This window comes from Helobdella robusta, assembly GCF_000326865.2.
Source record: "Helobdella robusta unplaced genomic scaffold HELROscaffold_65, whole genome shotgun sequence".
Lineage (NCBI taxonomy): Eukaryota > Metazoa > Annelida > Clitellata > Rhynchobdellida > Glossiphoniidae > Helobdella > Helobdella robusta.
Genome location: NW_008705364.1, coordinates 314,911 through 333,113, shown reverse-complemented (window position 1 = coordinate 333,113; position 18,203 = coordinate 314,911). Strand labels below are relative to the sequence as shown.

The following is an 18,203-nucleotide window of genomic DNA, read 5'->3' as shown; positions in this document are numbered from 1 at the left end:
ATATATATATATATATAGCAGTAGAAGTAATATTAATATTAGTAGCAAAAGTAGTAGTAGTATTATGCATATACACATATATTTATGATTAGAAAAATTTATTTTCGTATATGAAAAGCTAAATTTCATTCAAAATATACTATGATACGTATGTATGTGTAGATATATGCTTGTTTGTTTGTTCGTTAATTTGTGTGTATGGTTGTTTGTTTGTATAAATAATGTATTCGTGTGTATAAATGCATATATAACATATTTCTACATTCTACATACATACACACATACATACATGTATACATACATGAATACATACATACATACATACATACATACATACATACATACATACATACATACATACATACATACATACATACATACATACATACATACATACATACATACATACATACATACATACATACATACATACATACATACATACATACATACATACATACATACATACATACATACATACATACATACACACATACATACATACATACATACATACATACATACATACAAAACTTCCCTTGCAAAGGAGCAAAGCAGTTGCATGCAAAAGTTCATGATGCATAACTCGGAGTTAAGAAGGCTGCTGGAAGATTGGTAATTCTTTTATTTTAATATTGTAATTATTTTTATTATATTATTTTTTTATTAAATTATTTAAAAAAGATTATTATTATTATTATTATTATTATTATTAACGATAAAAAGGTAGGTTTTTTTAATCTCTTATCTGATTAATAGGTTAATTTTTTTGTGTATGCATGAATGTATGTATATGTGTGTACGTATGTGTATGTATGTACGTATGTGTGTGTGATTGTATGTATACAACTCGTTTTTAGGCAGTGGTTTTAAAACAATACCCTTTCAAACGGTGATAATATTCACATCACCTTCTTGTTGGGCCACTTTTTTCGATATATATAACTTTCAATTAGTAATAATAATTTTAATAGTAATAATAATTAATAATTAATAATAATAATAACTTATAATATTATTATAATCTATAATAATAATAATAAACTTATTGCAATAATTAAAAATACTTTTCGAAGTATGTTGTAAATACGTTGTTTTTTTCGTATTTACATTTCAAATCATTACAAATTTTTATCTAAAAAAAAGTACTGAGTGATTTTTTTTGTTCGTTCATTCATTCATTCATTCATTCTTTTATTCACTCACTCTCTCATTCATTCATTCATTCATTCATTCATTCATTCATTCATTCATTCATTCATTCATCCAACAGATTTATTTTACATAACTCCGACTTGTTGATTGCTAGTAAAAAATAACCTCAATGTCTCTCATTCATTCATTCCATCATTCCTTCATTCATTTTTTTATTCATTCATTCATTCATTCTTTCACACATTCATTCACCCACCCATTCATTCAGGTAGGTTTGTTGGTGAATGATGAAAATGGCGCCAATGATGTCTGATTATTATTACCACAATGAGGATCGCCAACAGCGTTATAGTCCGCCTGTCATCAGCGCGCCAAGAATCATCAGAGAAGAAAATATGGTTGGTTCGATTGATTGGTTGGATAGTTGATTGATTGATGTGTGATTGGTTGGTTGATTAGTTGGATAGTTGATTGATTGATTGATTTGGTTGATTGGATGAATGATCGATTGGTTGGGTAGTTGATTGATTGATTGATTGGTGTGTGATTGGTTGGTTGATTGGTTGGATAGTTGATTAATTGATTGATTTGGTTGATTGGATGAATGATCGATTGGTTGGGTAGTTGATTGATGTGTGATTGGTTGGTTGATTGATTGACAGAATTAATGAATGAATGATTTATTACAACAACAACAACAACATCAACAACAACATCAACAACAACCACAACAACAACAACATCGACAACATTAACAACAGCAATAACAAATATAATAATAACCGTATAAGAATTATATAATAATAAGAATATATATAATAATAAGAATAATTACAACAACACGATAGATAACTGAAAGACGTTCATCCAGTCTAGCTCCCCCTTTCAGCTACTCATCATCTTCTCTACAACAACAACATCATCATCATCATCATCGTCCTCATCACTACCAGAAACAACAACAGCCTTATTCGTACGTAAAACCATCACCATCATCATCTTTGATACCATCACCCAGATACTCGCTATCATCATCATTATCGCCATCTTTGCCGGCGTCAGCCTCTACGTATTTGTATTCGGGTTCGCCTTCGTTAGCTCAATATTCGTCGCCATATGTCGGTCTGACGTCATCGTCGAATATTAGCACGCACATCCCTAAATCTCGTACGAGTATCAACTATAAGATTGCAGACGTCAGCAAAGATGGCGGTTTGGTTACTAGAAGGTGTGTAAGTGTGTGTGTGTGTGTGGTATGTGTGTGTGTGTGTGTGTGTGAATTAACTGTGTGCATGAATTAATCAAAATTAAACCAATAATCCATCAATCATTCAATCAATCCATCAATCCATCAATCAACTATTTCACTAACAATCAACCAACCGGTCAAGATTATCCCAATCTTCAAGTTCCGGATTTCAATCATCCCACACGGGATATCCTGGATTCAGTTCGAGAGGACGATCGATGTCCATAGAGCCGACATCAGCATTTGGCGGGTACAGAGGTTCGATTGTTCACTTGGTAAGGAACCGTATTCAATGATTATGAATGTTTGAAATGATTAAAACACAAAGTGAATATAATATTTGCAATTTAAAAAAATATAATTTTACGATTGCATTTAAAAAGTATAATTTTACAATAGTATTTGAATCGACAACCTTACTTTCTTCCCGATAAGAATGTTAAGAGTTCTGAATAATTTTATAGATACGACAAACAACTGATGAACATGAAGACCCTAAAAACGTACAATATAGTGTTACTAATCTTAATAACTAATTACTTTCCACAACCACCTCCTACACCGTCAGATGGAACCATCAGTGAGAAACAGAAGTAGCATCATCACATCGTCTCCAACAACCTCTCACCACTTCTCACCATCATCTTCCTCTTATTACCAGCACCAATCCCGCCCACTATCACGCGTCGGTAGCATCGCTTACTACACGGCTTCACCATCGGCTACCACATCACCACAGCCATCCTCATACAATGATGGCCTATCATATCAGCCACAGCAAAGGTTTGCAAGAAGAGATTCATTCAGCAAGCCTTACTACACAGTTGATGACGAACATAAATCAGGTGACCTGGTCGTAAAAAGGACCTCCGTATATCAACCTTTGACCTCTTGCAACCTTCCTTTGACCTACTTGAGACGTGGCTCGGTGTACCAGCATCAGCAACAGGAACCACATCGTGTCCAACAACTTCGCGAATCATCAGCGGCTCCTGATGGCAGAGTGGTAGCAGCCAGCAACGTCGTCTCGAGACGTACATCTATCGGCAGGGAACCGAGTGTGGAGGCTTCGCTGGCCTCTCGCCGAGCTTCATTGCGACGATCGCTCACACCAGCCTCGCAACAACAAACGACTCAGCAGCAGCTGCAGCAAGTTCAGCAGCGACAGAGGACTTCGTATTATCAAAATGTCGTTCAGCCTGCTGGTTCGGATGGAAGATGTCCCTCAGTTGTGGCCGTCAGAACCAGTGTCAGTGGTGGCAGTGGTAGTCGGCCAGGCTCTTTCGTCGTCAACAATCGCGACTCGACAGTCGGATCCGTTATTAATCGGTCCTCTATTTTAGCAAATGATGGCCTGGAGTTTGTTAGAGATAGCAGCGCTAATGTCGGTAAAACTTTTTACGATTATCGAGGTCGAAGGGAACCGATGGTTGTCAAGTCGGTTGCAAATGGGCCTACTGTTTTACTGGAGAACAATGCTTTCGAGATGGTTGGTACAAAATTGAAATCATATGTAATCATATTATTTTAATCTTCATCTCATCAGTGAAATTGTGAATTTAAATTGTAACGGTAAACATACAAATTTATGAAACAAACCCAACAAACAAACAGACAAACGAACAAACAAACAAACAAACAAGAAACAGACTGCGAAACAAACGCCAAACGGAGAGGACAGATTTTCACTGGTGCAGCAGCTAGGCTCGCTGGCCGACTTGAAGAAGAGGACATCTGAAGTTAGGAACGTGATGGGAAAACATAGGATGCTTATTGATAGGTACCTGCCAATCAAAATGGGACCGGAACCGGAAGTGGCTTTTGAGATACAAAATAAATATGGAGAGTTAGTCGAGAGGTAAGATAATTAATTTCCCCTTAAATTTAAAGTTACAATTTTTTCTTCTGTTCTCTGAATAGTTATTTTTATTTATGACAATTTTGTTACTCGAAAATTAAACTCAATACCACCCCAACTACTGCTACTACTGCTGCGGCTACTGGTTACGATGATGATGGTGGTGGTGATAACGATGATGATAATAGTAATAATAATAATCATAATGATTATAATAACCATGGTAGAATGCCTCACATAGAGAGAGGTGGAAAGTACAGAGCCCAATATTCTGACGCTGAAGACGATGATATCCAACAAGGTCAAGGCCATTATTATTATTATGATTTCTATTACTAATTATGATTATTATTATATTATTATTAATTATGATTATTATTTTCATTGTTATTGGTGTCGTAGAAGGTGAACATTCTAGAAGAGAGGGAAATGATGACGAAAATAAAGCTAGAAGCAAGGTGAAGCCTTACAAGCCCGCCTCAAATGTTAAATCCTATGGAAGTTGCCTCGTTAATGTTCATATACCTGTAAGTTTTTCCAGCCAATTTTAATTTATTCTTTTCAGATTTAGACTATTTTAATCAGCAATGCCATTATTTATGATACTAATGCTAGTAGTTGAACCGCAGTCACATTCGTACATACACGCACATACACGCACGCAAACACACATATAGAAGCATATAAATCACCTGAAACAATCTATCTGATCAATAAAATTAGCAAACATTGTAAAGAAATATTTTTAATTGTGGTTTTTATTCATTCTTTGATATCTTTCCCCTCAAAGAATTCATTCACGCCCGTTGTTTCGGACACTAGGAAGAGGGCAAGAAATGTTTTGTGCAAAGTCAAAGGAGACCCTGGATATTTTAACTTTAATTAAACTATAATAACCATGATTAATAATTATAATTAATTTATTTATGAAGTGTAACATCATTTTACACTACAAACGGTAAATTAATTAGTTAATTATATATGCTTTTTAATTGCAGTTTTGTCAATATAATAATTTTTTCCAATAAGGGTATACGAACATGTTACATTTTCTAAATGTTGGTTTCTTTAGGAATTTTAGTAGTTTACAGATATAAAGAGAAAAGTGTGTGTGAGAGAGAAAGAGAGAGAAAATGAATAATAATATAAATAATATATATATTTATTATATATAAAACAAAATTGACGTGTTTTATGTGATTGAACGCATTATTTTCAATGATCCGTAGTTTATTATCTGCTGTAGAAATTTAATTCTAATAACTTATATTATAAAAATGCTTTATTTGTAAACATTCATTTATAATTTTCAATTGTATTGAATGAATGAATGAACGAACGAATGAATTGACGAAAGAATGGACGAATAGATGACTGGTTGATTGATTGATTGGCTGGTTGATTGATTAATTGGTTGGGTTGGTTGATTGATTGGTTGGCTGGTTGGTTGGCTGGTTGGCTGGTTGGTTGGTTGGTTGATCGATCGATCGATCGATCGATTGATTGATTGATTGATTGATTGATTGATTGATTGACTGACTGACTGACTGACTGACTGATTGATTGATTGATTGATTGATTGATTGATTGATTGATTGATTGATTGATTGATTGATTGATTGATTGATTGATTGATTGATTGATTGATTGATTGATTGATTGATTGATTATTGATTGCTAAATTTTATTCGATTGTAGCACATGGCTCACAATATTTGAAAATTTTTATTTGAAATGAATAAAGGTTTTATCTAACAGTTTTTCACAATTTAGTGTATATTCAAAAAGTACAGTGTATACTTAAAAGACACACACACATCATATATATATATATATATATATATATATATATATATATATATATATATATAGAATATGCAATTATTATATACATAAAAAGTTTATATAATTTATCATAGATACAATAATGAAGATTTTTTTATCCATTTATTGATTTTATTTCTTTTTATACACCTATTATCAACCGCAATGTTTACATTCGTTTAAATGTCCTGAAAAAGTAAAGAATAATAAACTAAAATGGTGAGTTAAATTAGCAAATGAAACTTTAATGACGCTAATTAATTAAATTAAGGAGCGTAACAAAGACTTTTAAGTTTTCGGTAATCGCAAAAATGTTTCTATTTTTTTTATTCAATTAAAAAATCAAAATTCCAATGAATTAAGTTCAATTTTTTAGTTAAGTTAGTTTAAATTTAAATTTTAAGCTTTAAAATTTATACTATAAATTAGTTAATTAGTTATAATTAGCTGACCATTTCATTTTTTCTTGCTAATAAAATAAAAATGAATATTTTAAAATTTCGTTAATGTCCTAAAACCACAGTCGCTACCAACAAGCAAGATGAAATTACTCAACAGTGCAAAAAGTGCTCGCGAGGATCGAGCCATCGAACGAAACAAAGTACTGGCCGCCACTAAAATACAGGTTCAATATTTTATTTAATTAAATTTTAAATTAATTATAAATATATATGACAGGTATGTGTATGTGTTGAAAGTCAACTGTTTAATTAATTAATATTAACTTCTCATCATTGTAAATTAAGTAAAATTAATTAAATTAATAATAAATGTTTAATCTACATATCTCAGAGTCAGCATGCCATATTTCAATTAGTCAATTAGTGAAGAAATCAATAAAAATGGTTTATTTGTTATTTTAAATAAACAAATATTAAATGACGGATAGTCATTTTTTTTCAGTCAGTTGCAAGGGGCTTTTTAGCCAGATGTACATTCAACAAGGTTATAAGGTATATTTTTATTTAATATACTATAACATTAATATATAGTATAATAAAATAATATTAAAATTATTTATTATAATAATAATTTTTTTTCTTCTATAGATTAGACCTTGATTCTATACTTCAGATTCCAGTAAACACCAATGATGAATACAAGCCAGCATTGAGACCAGGTTTTTTTAATAATATTTTTTAGATTATTAATATTATTTATTTATTTATTTGTTTGTTATTTCATTTTAGCTTTAGAGTTCTTTCATGCTGTTGAAAGGTTCCTAATGGTCTTCAAAGAACAGAAAGATATGCAGGTCATTCCTGTCTTTCTCTTTATATATCTCTCTCTTCTCTCTCTTTCTCTCTTTTCTTTCTCTCTCTTTCTCTCTTTTCTTTCTCTCTCTCTCTCTCTCTCTCTCTCTAGATGATATGTTGATGAATTGTTATAAATAGTTTGTCAATGATTCTTTATCTCCTTTTTATTATCATCCTCATCGATGTTTTCAAATAACCAGAGGTTCGAACACATATGTAGATACATACTGAACTCCATGAGTGCTGAGGTTCTGAATAAGGTATGTCGTCGTCATCGCCGTCCTCGTCATCATTATCAGTATCGTCATCATTGTCGTCATCGTCATCTTCATCATCATTATGGTTATCAGTATCGTCATCTTCATCATCATTATGGTTATCAGTATTGTCATCTTTACCATCTTCATCATCGTTATCAGTATCGTCATTATCACTAACTATAATAATAATTATTATTATTGATGTAATAAAATAATAATTATGATCATAATTTTAGAACGTGTATGCGTCCGTAGCACTGTCAAAAGAGAGCTTGATCCAGTGGATAAACCAATTGAAGAGACTACTGTTAATAAGTTTGCAGTATTTCAATGTACTGAAAGTAAGTTTGAATGAATGAATGAATGAATGAATGAACAAATGACTGAATGAACGAATGAATGAATGAATGAATAATTGAGTTAATTAAAAATTTGTGGTATTTCAATGTAATGAAAGTGAGTTTGGATATTGATGAATAGATGGATGAATTTTTAGATGAATGAGTGAATGATCGAATAACTAAATGAATGAATGAAACAAAATTATAGTGTGATAGAGTGAAGGATATGAAAATGATAACGGCAATGTTACACTTCCAAATAACATTCACAAGCTGCTCAACTTGGAAATTCTTGAACAATTCGAAAAATGGTTTGTATGTTTGTTCATTTGTATGTATGTATGTTTGTTCATTTGTATATACGTATGTATGTATGTTTGTTTGTTTGTATGTGTGTGTATGCAAGTACATATGTATGTTGTATGTAACAAATAACTCTTTTGTATAACAGGAGATCAGTTAAAACCTGGGATGGAACAGCTATGCAAAAATTGCATGGGACACATTACATCTAATGGCTTATATTCATTTCTAAGGGTATGTTGTACACACACACATACACGCGCGCACACACACATACATACAAACAAACAACCAACCAAACACGCACATACACACACATACATACATCCATACACACACACACACATACATACACACACACATACACACACACACACACACACACACACATACATACACACACACACATACATACACACACACACATACTTACATACATACACACACATACATACATACATTGTTAGACTCTATTGATATCTGGTCTGTGCAAATCAAAACCATTGCTAAAGCCGTCAATGCTCACTGCCATCATTACTATCGCCATCAAGTTTGGGAATTATTTTTATTATTATTATTATTACTATTACTATTATGTTAATGATGAAAGCGATGATGATGATGAATAAATAAAAGAATAATTTTTCTTTTTACTTTTAAGGCCCTTAATGGCTTCTGAATATTCAGAGAGTTTGTTCGTTTCATTCATCCTTGAAATTTTATCCGTTCCCTCTCTCGTTCACCACATAATTACTATGTCTGCTGAGGTTGTGGTAGTAGTAGTAGGAATAGTAGTAGTAGTAGTAGTAGCAGTAGCAGTAGTTGTTGTTGCTGGTTATGTTTTTGTCATTGTTTAATTAATTTCAATGTTGACAGTGGCGTTGTTTTCATGGCTGTAACTTATCTGTATCTTACACACACACACACACACACACACACACACACACACACACACACACACACACACACATACGTACACGCATACACATAAATAATCACGCGCACACACACACACAAATCTATTTTTAGAGTTTGACCTTGATGATGTCACAGAGAATCTTTTCAATGACCTTGACCGTCTTAGACGAGAGACAGAATGCCAAAATTATTTTTCACGCTCTTGAAGGGAACTATGCTCTGTGTCTGCTGGGTCAGTGTTGATGATGATATTGTTGTTGGTGATGATGATGATGAGAGTGGTGATGATGATGATGTTGATGAATTTTATTAATATTATTTTATATATTAATATTATAATAATATAATAATATAATATATCATTTACATTTCTAAAAATATTTTCTGGCAGCTAATCTGATACAGCTGGGCAATGCTGAAAAAGAGGTAATGATGACGATCTTGATGATGATGACGACGATCTTGATGATGATGACGATGGCGATGATGATGATGGTGGTGGTGGCGCTTATGACGATTTTGTTGCTGGTGTGGTTGTTGTTGTAGTTGATTTGTTGTCAGTCCTGATTATGATAAGGCTGCTACTACTACTGCTGCTGCTGCTGATGATGATGATGATGATACTACTACTACTTATAGTAATAATAATAATTATAATTATTATTATTACTAATTTGAAAATAATTATTTATAAGGGATTGGTCGAATCTACTAGAAAATTTATGGTCAGTCGTCATAATCTTTTCATTCTCTCAATTAATTATGATGCCGATGATGATAATATTATTCATTATTTATTTAATTATTTATTAATATTTAATATAATTAATAAAATAACTAAATTTTACAATCGCAGAATGTCTCCGTAAAACTTCTAAACTGCTGTAAGCTATACGTTGAAAATAAAAAATCCTTCCTCACACATTGGCATCCTATCTTGGGCTGGTTTGCCCAGAAAACTGACCCAAAGTTAATTGATTAATTGATTGATTGATTGGTTCATTCATTCATTCGTTCATTCATTCATTCATTCGTTCATTCATTCATTCATTCATTCATTTATTCATTCATTCATTCATTTATTCAAACCATCATTCATTTATCTATCCATCTATTCACAGCTTAAACGAAGCAATGCCAGCAGTGATTAAGCAGATCTCAGAGCTGTGGAACATTAGAATGATTCACCTTCTCTTCGAACCGCTATTCACATTTGCCTTATCAATCGAACCAGCTGCTACTACACCTGCTGCCACTGCAGCTGCTGCTACAGCTGCAACAAGCTTTAAGATAAGCAATAATAATGATGTAGTTGTTGCTGGCAGCGGGTTTACTGGCTGCAGTGGTAATGACCAGAATCTGAAATCAAGATGTATGTATTTTTGTATGTAATTTGCAATTTTGATGTTGTTGTGGTTGTTGCAGTTGTTGTTGTTGTTGCTGCTGCTGTTGTTGCAGTTGTTGTTGTACTACTAATGCTAATGATATACTACTACCAACAACAATCATAACAATAGTAACAATGACAAACTCACCCTAGCCACTTTCTTGAAAAAAGTCATGGAGAAATTATCAAACGCTGGCTACATAGGTGGTGGCTCTGGTAGCAGCAGTAGCGTTTGTAACTGCAATAATCTCGGAAGTGATAGCGTTTTGAGGTATTTTTGTATTGTTGTTGCCTATGTGTTTTGTATCATGTGAACATGTTGGTCTCATCTGTGTATGATCACGTTTAAGATATACTTCGGTATATATATATATATTTCTATGTTGCATACAATTAATTAAGCGCCAGAAAATAATGTAAATTTAAAAGTGAACTATGATTCAAATTTATCGAAGATTAAAGATAGATGCGAATTTGATTTCCGATACGTGCTCTGCCTGCAAGGTGTATATGACTAGTCTGTCGTGTCTAACTCAACTCAAAATGGAAATAATGGCTGGTTATTATTGCTGTTGTTGTTGATGTTGATGATGTTGTTGTTGTTGTTGTTGCTGATGTTGTTGTTATTATTTGTAGTAACCATGGTTATTGATGTCATTAATTATTATTAATGTTCTAATCAACAACCACAACATCGCATCATCGTCAACAACAACAACATCATCATCAACAACAACAACATCATCAACAACAACATCATCATCATCATCAACAACGTCAACATCATCAACAACAACAACAACATCATCATCAACAACGTCAACATCACCATCAACAACAACAACAGCGACATCATCATCACCAAAACCATCGTCACCATCGCCAGGACTTTGTTTTCAAGACATACTTCTTCCTCGTTTGTGGACTTTGATTACTCATTTAGGACCACAATGTGGGCTCAAGGTGATCCTAACAACAACAATAATAATAATAAATAAACAAATAATAATAATAAATAATGATGATGATGATAGCGAATAATGATAATGATAATAATCAGGTGTTTATTGAAGTGTTGTCGGGCCATACCAGTTCGACGACGGTGGGTCCTCAGCATCCGTTATTCAACCTACTGCAGTTGGCTTGCGACATGGCTAGACACGTTATGACGTTGGTGATCATCGCGATGGCGCATGAATGACGATGATAATTCACCCAATACGTAATACCACACAGTGCAATACACAATTCTCAATATACCAAATACAGATACAAATAACAAATACAAAATAGACAACATACAATCAATAGCATTAGCCACCAAAAATTCAATCAAGATACATCAAAAACTCAATCAAGATACATCAAAAATTCAATCAAGATACACCAAAATTTCAATCAAGATACATCAAAAATACGCTTAAAATATCCATTATACCTAATATCCAATACCCAATAACCATGCGAAATATACAAAACACGTCACTCAGTATCGTAGATGAGGTGGAAATGTACGAGCAAGAATATCCCTTTCCAATGCAGATGCTCATGTCGATCAGTTATTTCCTCAACAACTTCACGTACGGAAGCATTGCTAGTGGTTATATCGGTTAGAAAGTGCGATATGCATGCATACAACACACACATACATACATACATACATACATACATACATACATACATACATACATACATACAATAAATTCAGTAAATATAGCTTTTGCGAAGCCTTTGCAAGCCTGGTTGTGATATCACTACTATTATACATACATATATACATACATACATATATACATACATACATACATACATGCATACATACATACAAACACATACAAACACACACATGCATGCAGACATCAAAAAAGCAGTATCAGATGAGTTATTCGTCTCGACGATGTCTTTGCTAGAACTTTTGCATTCCAGAGATTGTAGGAGGAAATTTGCTCACGATGGCCACTGGCTTATTAAGTTTGTGATGATGATGCTGATGATGACGATGATGACGATAATGATGATGGTGATGATAATAATGATGGTGATGATGAGGATGATGATGATATAGTAGATGATGATGACGACGATGACGATATTGATGATGATGATGATGATGAGGTGGTTATTACAAATGATGATGATGCTAATAATAATATTGAAAATGGTTATCCCGTCAGAGATATTAAATGCAAAGAATTTTTGAACGATCTCTCGCACAACAAGCCCATACCGACCTTCCTACTGCATCACATGCCTCATATTATACCGCATAGAGAAGTTCGTTGATTGGTTGATTGGTTGATTGATTGATTGATTGATTGATTGATTGATTGATTGATTGATTGATCGATTGGTTGGTTGGTTGGTTGGTTGGTTGGTTGGTTGATTGATTGATTGATTGATTGATTGATTGATTGATTGATCGGTTGGTTGGTTGATTGATTGATTGATTGATTGATTGATTGCCTTGTTGATTGGCTTGTTGATTGGTTGGTTAGTTTATTGAATATTTAATTGGTTGGTTGGTTTGCTGGTTGGCTAAACGCTGGTTCAATGACTGACTAACTGACTGGTTGTTTGATATATTGATTGACTGATTAACTGATTGATTGACTAATTAACTGATTGATTAATTGATTGACTGATTGATTAATTGATTGACTGATTGATTAATTGATTGACATACACATATATCTGACCAGAGAGTAGCCCTGTTTAGAAAATTTGTAACAAAAGATAAGGAAAGCTTAGGCGTGTGCAATACGCCGCACTCATTAGCACCAGCATCTACTGTTATAACTGTACATAGGAATAGACTTGTGGAGGTATGTATGTACGTACGTGTGTATGTTTGTTTGTATGTTTGTTTGTGTGTGTTTGTTTGTATGTTTGTGTGTGTGTGTTTGTTTGTATGTTTGTTTGTTTGTTTGTGTTTGTTTGTTTGTATGTTTGTTTGTTTGTTTGTGTGTGTTTGTTTGTATGTTTGTTTGTTTGTGTGTGTGTGTGTTATACGCTCACAAATACGAAAAATACTTCGCTCTAGGACGGGTACAGGCAGTTAGGAAACTTGACCTCAACTGCCCTCAAAGGGGTCATCAGGGTCAAGTTCATCAACGAACAGGTTACGATAATGATAATAATAGTAGTAGTAGTAATAATAATAATAATAATAGAAATAATAATAATAATGAAGGGCCTAGACGAAGCGGGCATAGATCAGGATGGCGTATTTAAAGAATTCCTTGAAGAAACTATACGAAGGGTTTTTGATCCATCTCTAAATCTTTTCAAAGTCAGTTTGTTACAATAATAATTATAATTATATATTATTATAATTATAATAATTATAACTATATATTATTTTTATTATTGTAGGCCACTGGGGAGCAGAAGTTGTACCCCTCGCCAACGTCCTACCTGCAAGAAAGTCATCTCCTACTGTTTGAATTTGTTGGTCGAGTGCTTGGTAAAGCAGTCTATGAAGTTAGCAACGATTGATTGGTTGGTTGGTTGATTGGTTAATTGATTGGTTGGTTGATTGGATGGTTGGTTGGTTGATTTATTCGTCTGTTGATTGGTTTGTTAAGTGAGTTAGAGGTTGATTGATATTTGATAGGCCGGTTAACCAGTTGGTTGATTGATTGCTTGATTGATTGATTGCTTGATTGATTGATTGATTGATTGATCGGTTGATTGATTGATTGATCGGTTGGTTAGATGGGTTGATTGATTGACATATGCAAATGAACAACAACCAGGGAATTGTAGTTGACGTGCCGTTCGCCTCATTCTTCCTCTCTCAGCTCTTGGGACACACGCACTCGGCCACCTATAGCTCAATCGACGAACTACCATCTCTCGACCCCGAACTCTATAAAAATCTCACATACATTAAACATTATCAAGGTTGGTTTCTGTTTGTGTGTGTGTGTGTGTTGTTTGTGTGTGTGCGTGCGCTGTTTGTGTATATGTGTTTGTGTGGAGTTGTCTGCTATGACTGCTACTGCTGCTGCTGCTATTGCTATTACTAATAATAATACCACTATTAACATCAGGTGACCTGAGTGACCTTGACTTGACCTTTTCATACAACGAAGATATCCTGGGCAAGGTCGTGACCCATGAACTTATTCCCGGCGGTAAAATGGTGTCTGTGACGAATGAAAACAAGTTAGTGAAAGTTCATTTTTTCTCATTTTCTCAAAGTCCATTTTTATTTTATTTCTTTTTTGCTATTTTTTTCAAAATAAATCTGTTAAATTTAAGGATCAGCTACCTACATCTAATGGCTCATTTCAAAATGAGAGTCATCATCAAGGACCAATCAAACGCCTTCATTCGCGGCTTCAAATCCATAGTCAACTCTGACTGGTTGAGCATGTTTTCAGGGCCGGAACTACAAAAACTCATATCCGGGGACACCGATGATATTGATTTAGATGATCTGAGGTAAATATGATGGTGGCGATTTGTGGTGATTTTTAAGATGATTTGATGATGATAATGGTGGTTATTGAGATAATAATAATTTCTTAGAAAAAACACCCATTACTATGGTGGCTTCCACAACAATCACAAAGTCATCGATTGGCTCTGGGACATCTTGAAGAGGGATTTCAATGCAGAGGAGAGAAGGTCATTTCTGAAGGTGAATCTCCTTCTTATTTGATCTTTCATGTTCCTTTTTTTTTCTTGAATTCACTTTCAATTATTTCAAACGTAATTGATCAGTTGTCAAAATCTCAAAAAAAGTTACGACCATACGCGTTGTACATCTATAACGAGATGGCAACAAGTCAGTAATAATATTAAGAATATTAATGATAATGAAAACGTACATGAAAAAGAGGAATCATTAAAAGGTAATGTTTATTAAATTTAGTTTGAGTTAATAATGAAGTGAGTAAAATATAATCACTAAAATTTATACAATGATAAAATGGAGTTATCGATAATCAAACTTTTTACACATTGCCTAACGCAAGCACGAAAAAGCTTAAAAGCATCAAAGAATGTTATAGATTATTACGTTCACAGTAGATATTGTACGACTGGGTTATTGCTGTTAAAATCAACTTTTTTACAAAATAATAATATTAATAATAATAACAGTTTGTAACAAGTTGTTCGAAAGGACCACTGCTTGGTTTCGCTTATCTGGAGCCACCGTTCTCCATCAGGTGTGTCGAAGTCAGTGAAGATCAGGTGAGCAGAGATGATTTTTCGTCTAATTATTTTATCGTTTCTGTTATTAAACCATATTTTAGCATTAAAAAGATTGTTAAATTAATATTTCTTATCATTATGGCTCTTAACTTTAATTTTTTATTACAATAACTAACGATATTCCTCTAACAAATTAGGACGTTGGAGACACGGTGGGCAGTGTCCTGAAGGGTTTCTTCAATATAAGAAAAAAAGATCCAGTCGGTCGGTTACCAACTTCATCGACGTGTTTCAATCTCCTGAAGCTGCCCAACTATCAAAAAAAGAGTACGCTTCGAGAAAAATTGAGATATTCTATAGCCAGCAATACAGGATTTGAGCTATCTTAAATTGTAGAATCAGAATGTTTAAAAATTATGGTTAATTATTGCAAAAATACTGGACTTGAGCTATTTTGAATTGTAAAATTGTGTATCGAATTGTATGATGATTATGATTTGTGAAATTTTTTACTTCTTGTAAATATTTTATATTCTGTACATCAATTTAGTAAATCCTCATAAATTTCATACGTTTTTCTTGACAGCCATCACTGTTACTATTTGATGTTTGTATCTTAATTTGTATAAAAAAAATTAATGATCCATCAAAACACTATTTAAACGCAATTTTTTTTTATTTGTATTTTCAGCATCATTTGAAAACAAAATCTCAATAAATATTTAACAGAAAATATAAACTACATAACATAGTGGACAGACATGCAGCATATGATTTAATGTACTGCTATGTTTGAAAATTGAAAATAACTTTCTGAAACAACGATGTAGAACTGAAGAGTAGAATTTCAATAAGCCACCCAACTTTGAACAAACGAATCAACGTGAAAGTTCAAGTATTATAATTTAGTAATTGAGCCAATATAAAATGAAAAAGTGATCAGATGATTCAAGTGTTTTTTGCAGTCTGCAAGTTAGGCTCCAATACTGATGTCGAGTTCTCATCACCAAATTCAATATCTAACAGCAGCTGTTGAATCTTCACCTTAGCTATGGCTTGCTGTTTTGGTGTGAAGCGATGCAGAGTCCCAGATACTGATTTAACGAAGCAGTCCAACTCATCGATATTTTTTTGATGATTGTGGTCTCCATTCATTAAGCTGTTGTATAATACTCGATCTGGAAACATATTTCTTTCAGTTAGCAAGTTGTCTTCTCGCTTTATTTTTGAAAATGAAAAATAGTCTCCACTGGAAGGCACTTGAAAGCTGTTTTCTGTAAAGGCATCATAAGGCGTGTTGAGAGAATCGGAAGATACATTATCGTTGTCATTGTCACTGTCCCCAGTCAGAGCTGTGGCTGGGTTCTCCTGGCCAAACCCTTCGTCATAATCAACTGGACTGTTTGTTTCATCTAACTGCTCATTTTTAATCATCCTGTTAAGTGAAGTAAATTAATCAGTTACTAATTTTTGAGTCTTTGTGATTTAAAAATAATTTCTGAAAACAGTTAGGCTATTATTGATTGATTGAATCAATCTTTGTAAATTGGAGTTTAAAAATGTGATGTGAGCTACCTTCTATGTTTTACAAAAGCATCCAGAAAGTTCAAACAATCCATAACAGGATTATCCTCTTTTTTTAAGTGTTTTTGGCTGGGACTCTCTTGACTTTGAGCTTTTTTGTAACGAACGTAGGTGTCACGGATCAATCGCCATCTTCTCCGGCACTTATTTTCTAAGAAATTATTTTAAAAAATTATTTCCCTACCAAAACAAAAGCTTTATTAATATAAAATAAATTGTTATTAAAAATATATATGGCAACTTGCCGTCGACTCCCAAATCTCTAGCCACGGAACGCCATGCGTTTTGTTTGGTCGTTTGACTTCTTAAATCCTTCGATTTGTGATTGTACAGACACGGATTTTCTTTAATTTTAACTATCAACAGCTCGTCAAACTCTTTCAAACATTTACCCAGGTTCATCTTTAATTAATAAAATTAAAAAAAACTGTTATTAACGTAAAAAAAACGTTCCAACTAAAAATCACCGGTAAGTTATCTGAATTTGTGAAATTACGGACAAATTTAAACGTAAAATAATCGCCGTACCGTCACTCCGTTTTGTAAATGAAGTTAGAGCGCATTTTATTGCGCGCTTTCACTAATGCGTTGCTTGCGTGTCCTTATGCGTATGCGGATACAACGCAGTGACTTGAACACCCCTTCGTATTTGAACAATGGTATCGGCTTATGACGTTCTATGTAAATACATAGCTGCGTAGTGCTTATCATTAGAATTATTGCATTGCGGCTCAAAACGGACATTTTCTTTATCTCGAATCGGTCGTTTTTTCCTTCAAATTAAAATTTTGTTCACCTTTTTTGATATTTAGAACTGTATTAAACATTAAAACTTGTGAAATTAAAATAACTGATATAGTTCACTGTGCTAACAAATGTTCCTGACTGACTTCGACGCCTTAATG

General features: G+C 33.3%; 2 protein-coding genes across 2 annotated transcripts; one reads left to right on the top strand and one right to left on the bottom strand.

The window, feature by feature from the left end:
* Positions 1-6,624: 6,624 nt before the first annotated feature.
* On the top strand, positions 6,625-16,380 carry HELRODRAFT_115562 (hypothetical protein; the record flags this gene model as incomplete). The annotated part of the gene is made up of 30 exons (XM_009030129.1): positions 6,625-6,711; positions 6,990-7,039; positions 7,136-7,206; positions 7,277-7,341; positions 7,543-7,602; positions 7,839-7,943; positions 8,152-8,254; positions 8,395-8,480; positions 8,714-8,796; positions 8,908-9,013; positions 9,276-9,396; positions 9,556-9,659; positions 10,054-10,133; positions 10,286-10,506; positions 11,018-11,110; positions 11,438-11,514; positions 11,612-11,721; positions 12,042-12,160; positions 12,408-12,522; positions 12,726-12,825; positions 13,251-13,373; positions 13,592-13,669; positions 13,742-13,840; positions 13,924-14,031; positions 14,307-14,454; positions 14,604-14,718; positions 14,815-14,997; positions 15,085-15,196; positions 15,661-15,753; positions 15,912-16,380. The coding sequence occupies 30 exons, from the start codon at positions 6,628-6,630 to the stop codon at positions 16,101-16,103; spliced, it is 3,204 nt and encodes a 1,067-aa protein (XP_009028377.1). The 3' UTR covers positions 16,104-16,380.
* On the bottom strand, positions 16,372-17,861 carry HELRODRAFT_194043 (hypothetical protein). Its single transcript, XM_009030128.1, has 4 exons — positions 17,827-17,861; positions 17,544-17,700; positions 17,290-17,449; positions 16,372-17,149 (listed from the first exon to the last, which is right to left on the bottom strand). Exons 2-4 carry the CDS (start codon positions 17,698-17,700, stop codon positions 16,663-16,665), a joined length of 804 nt encoding a protein of 267 aa, XP_009028376.1. The 5' UTR covers positions 17,827-17,861; the 3' UTR covers positions 16,372-16,662.
* Positions 17,862-18,203: the final 342 nt, after the last annotated feature.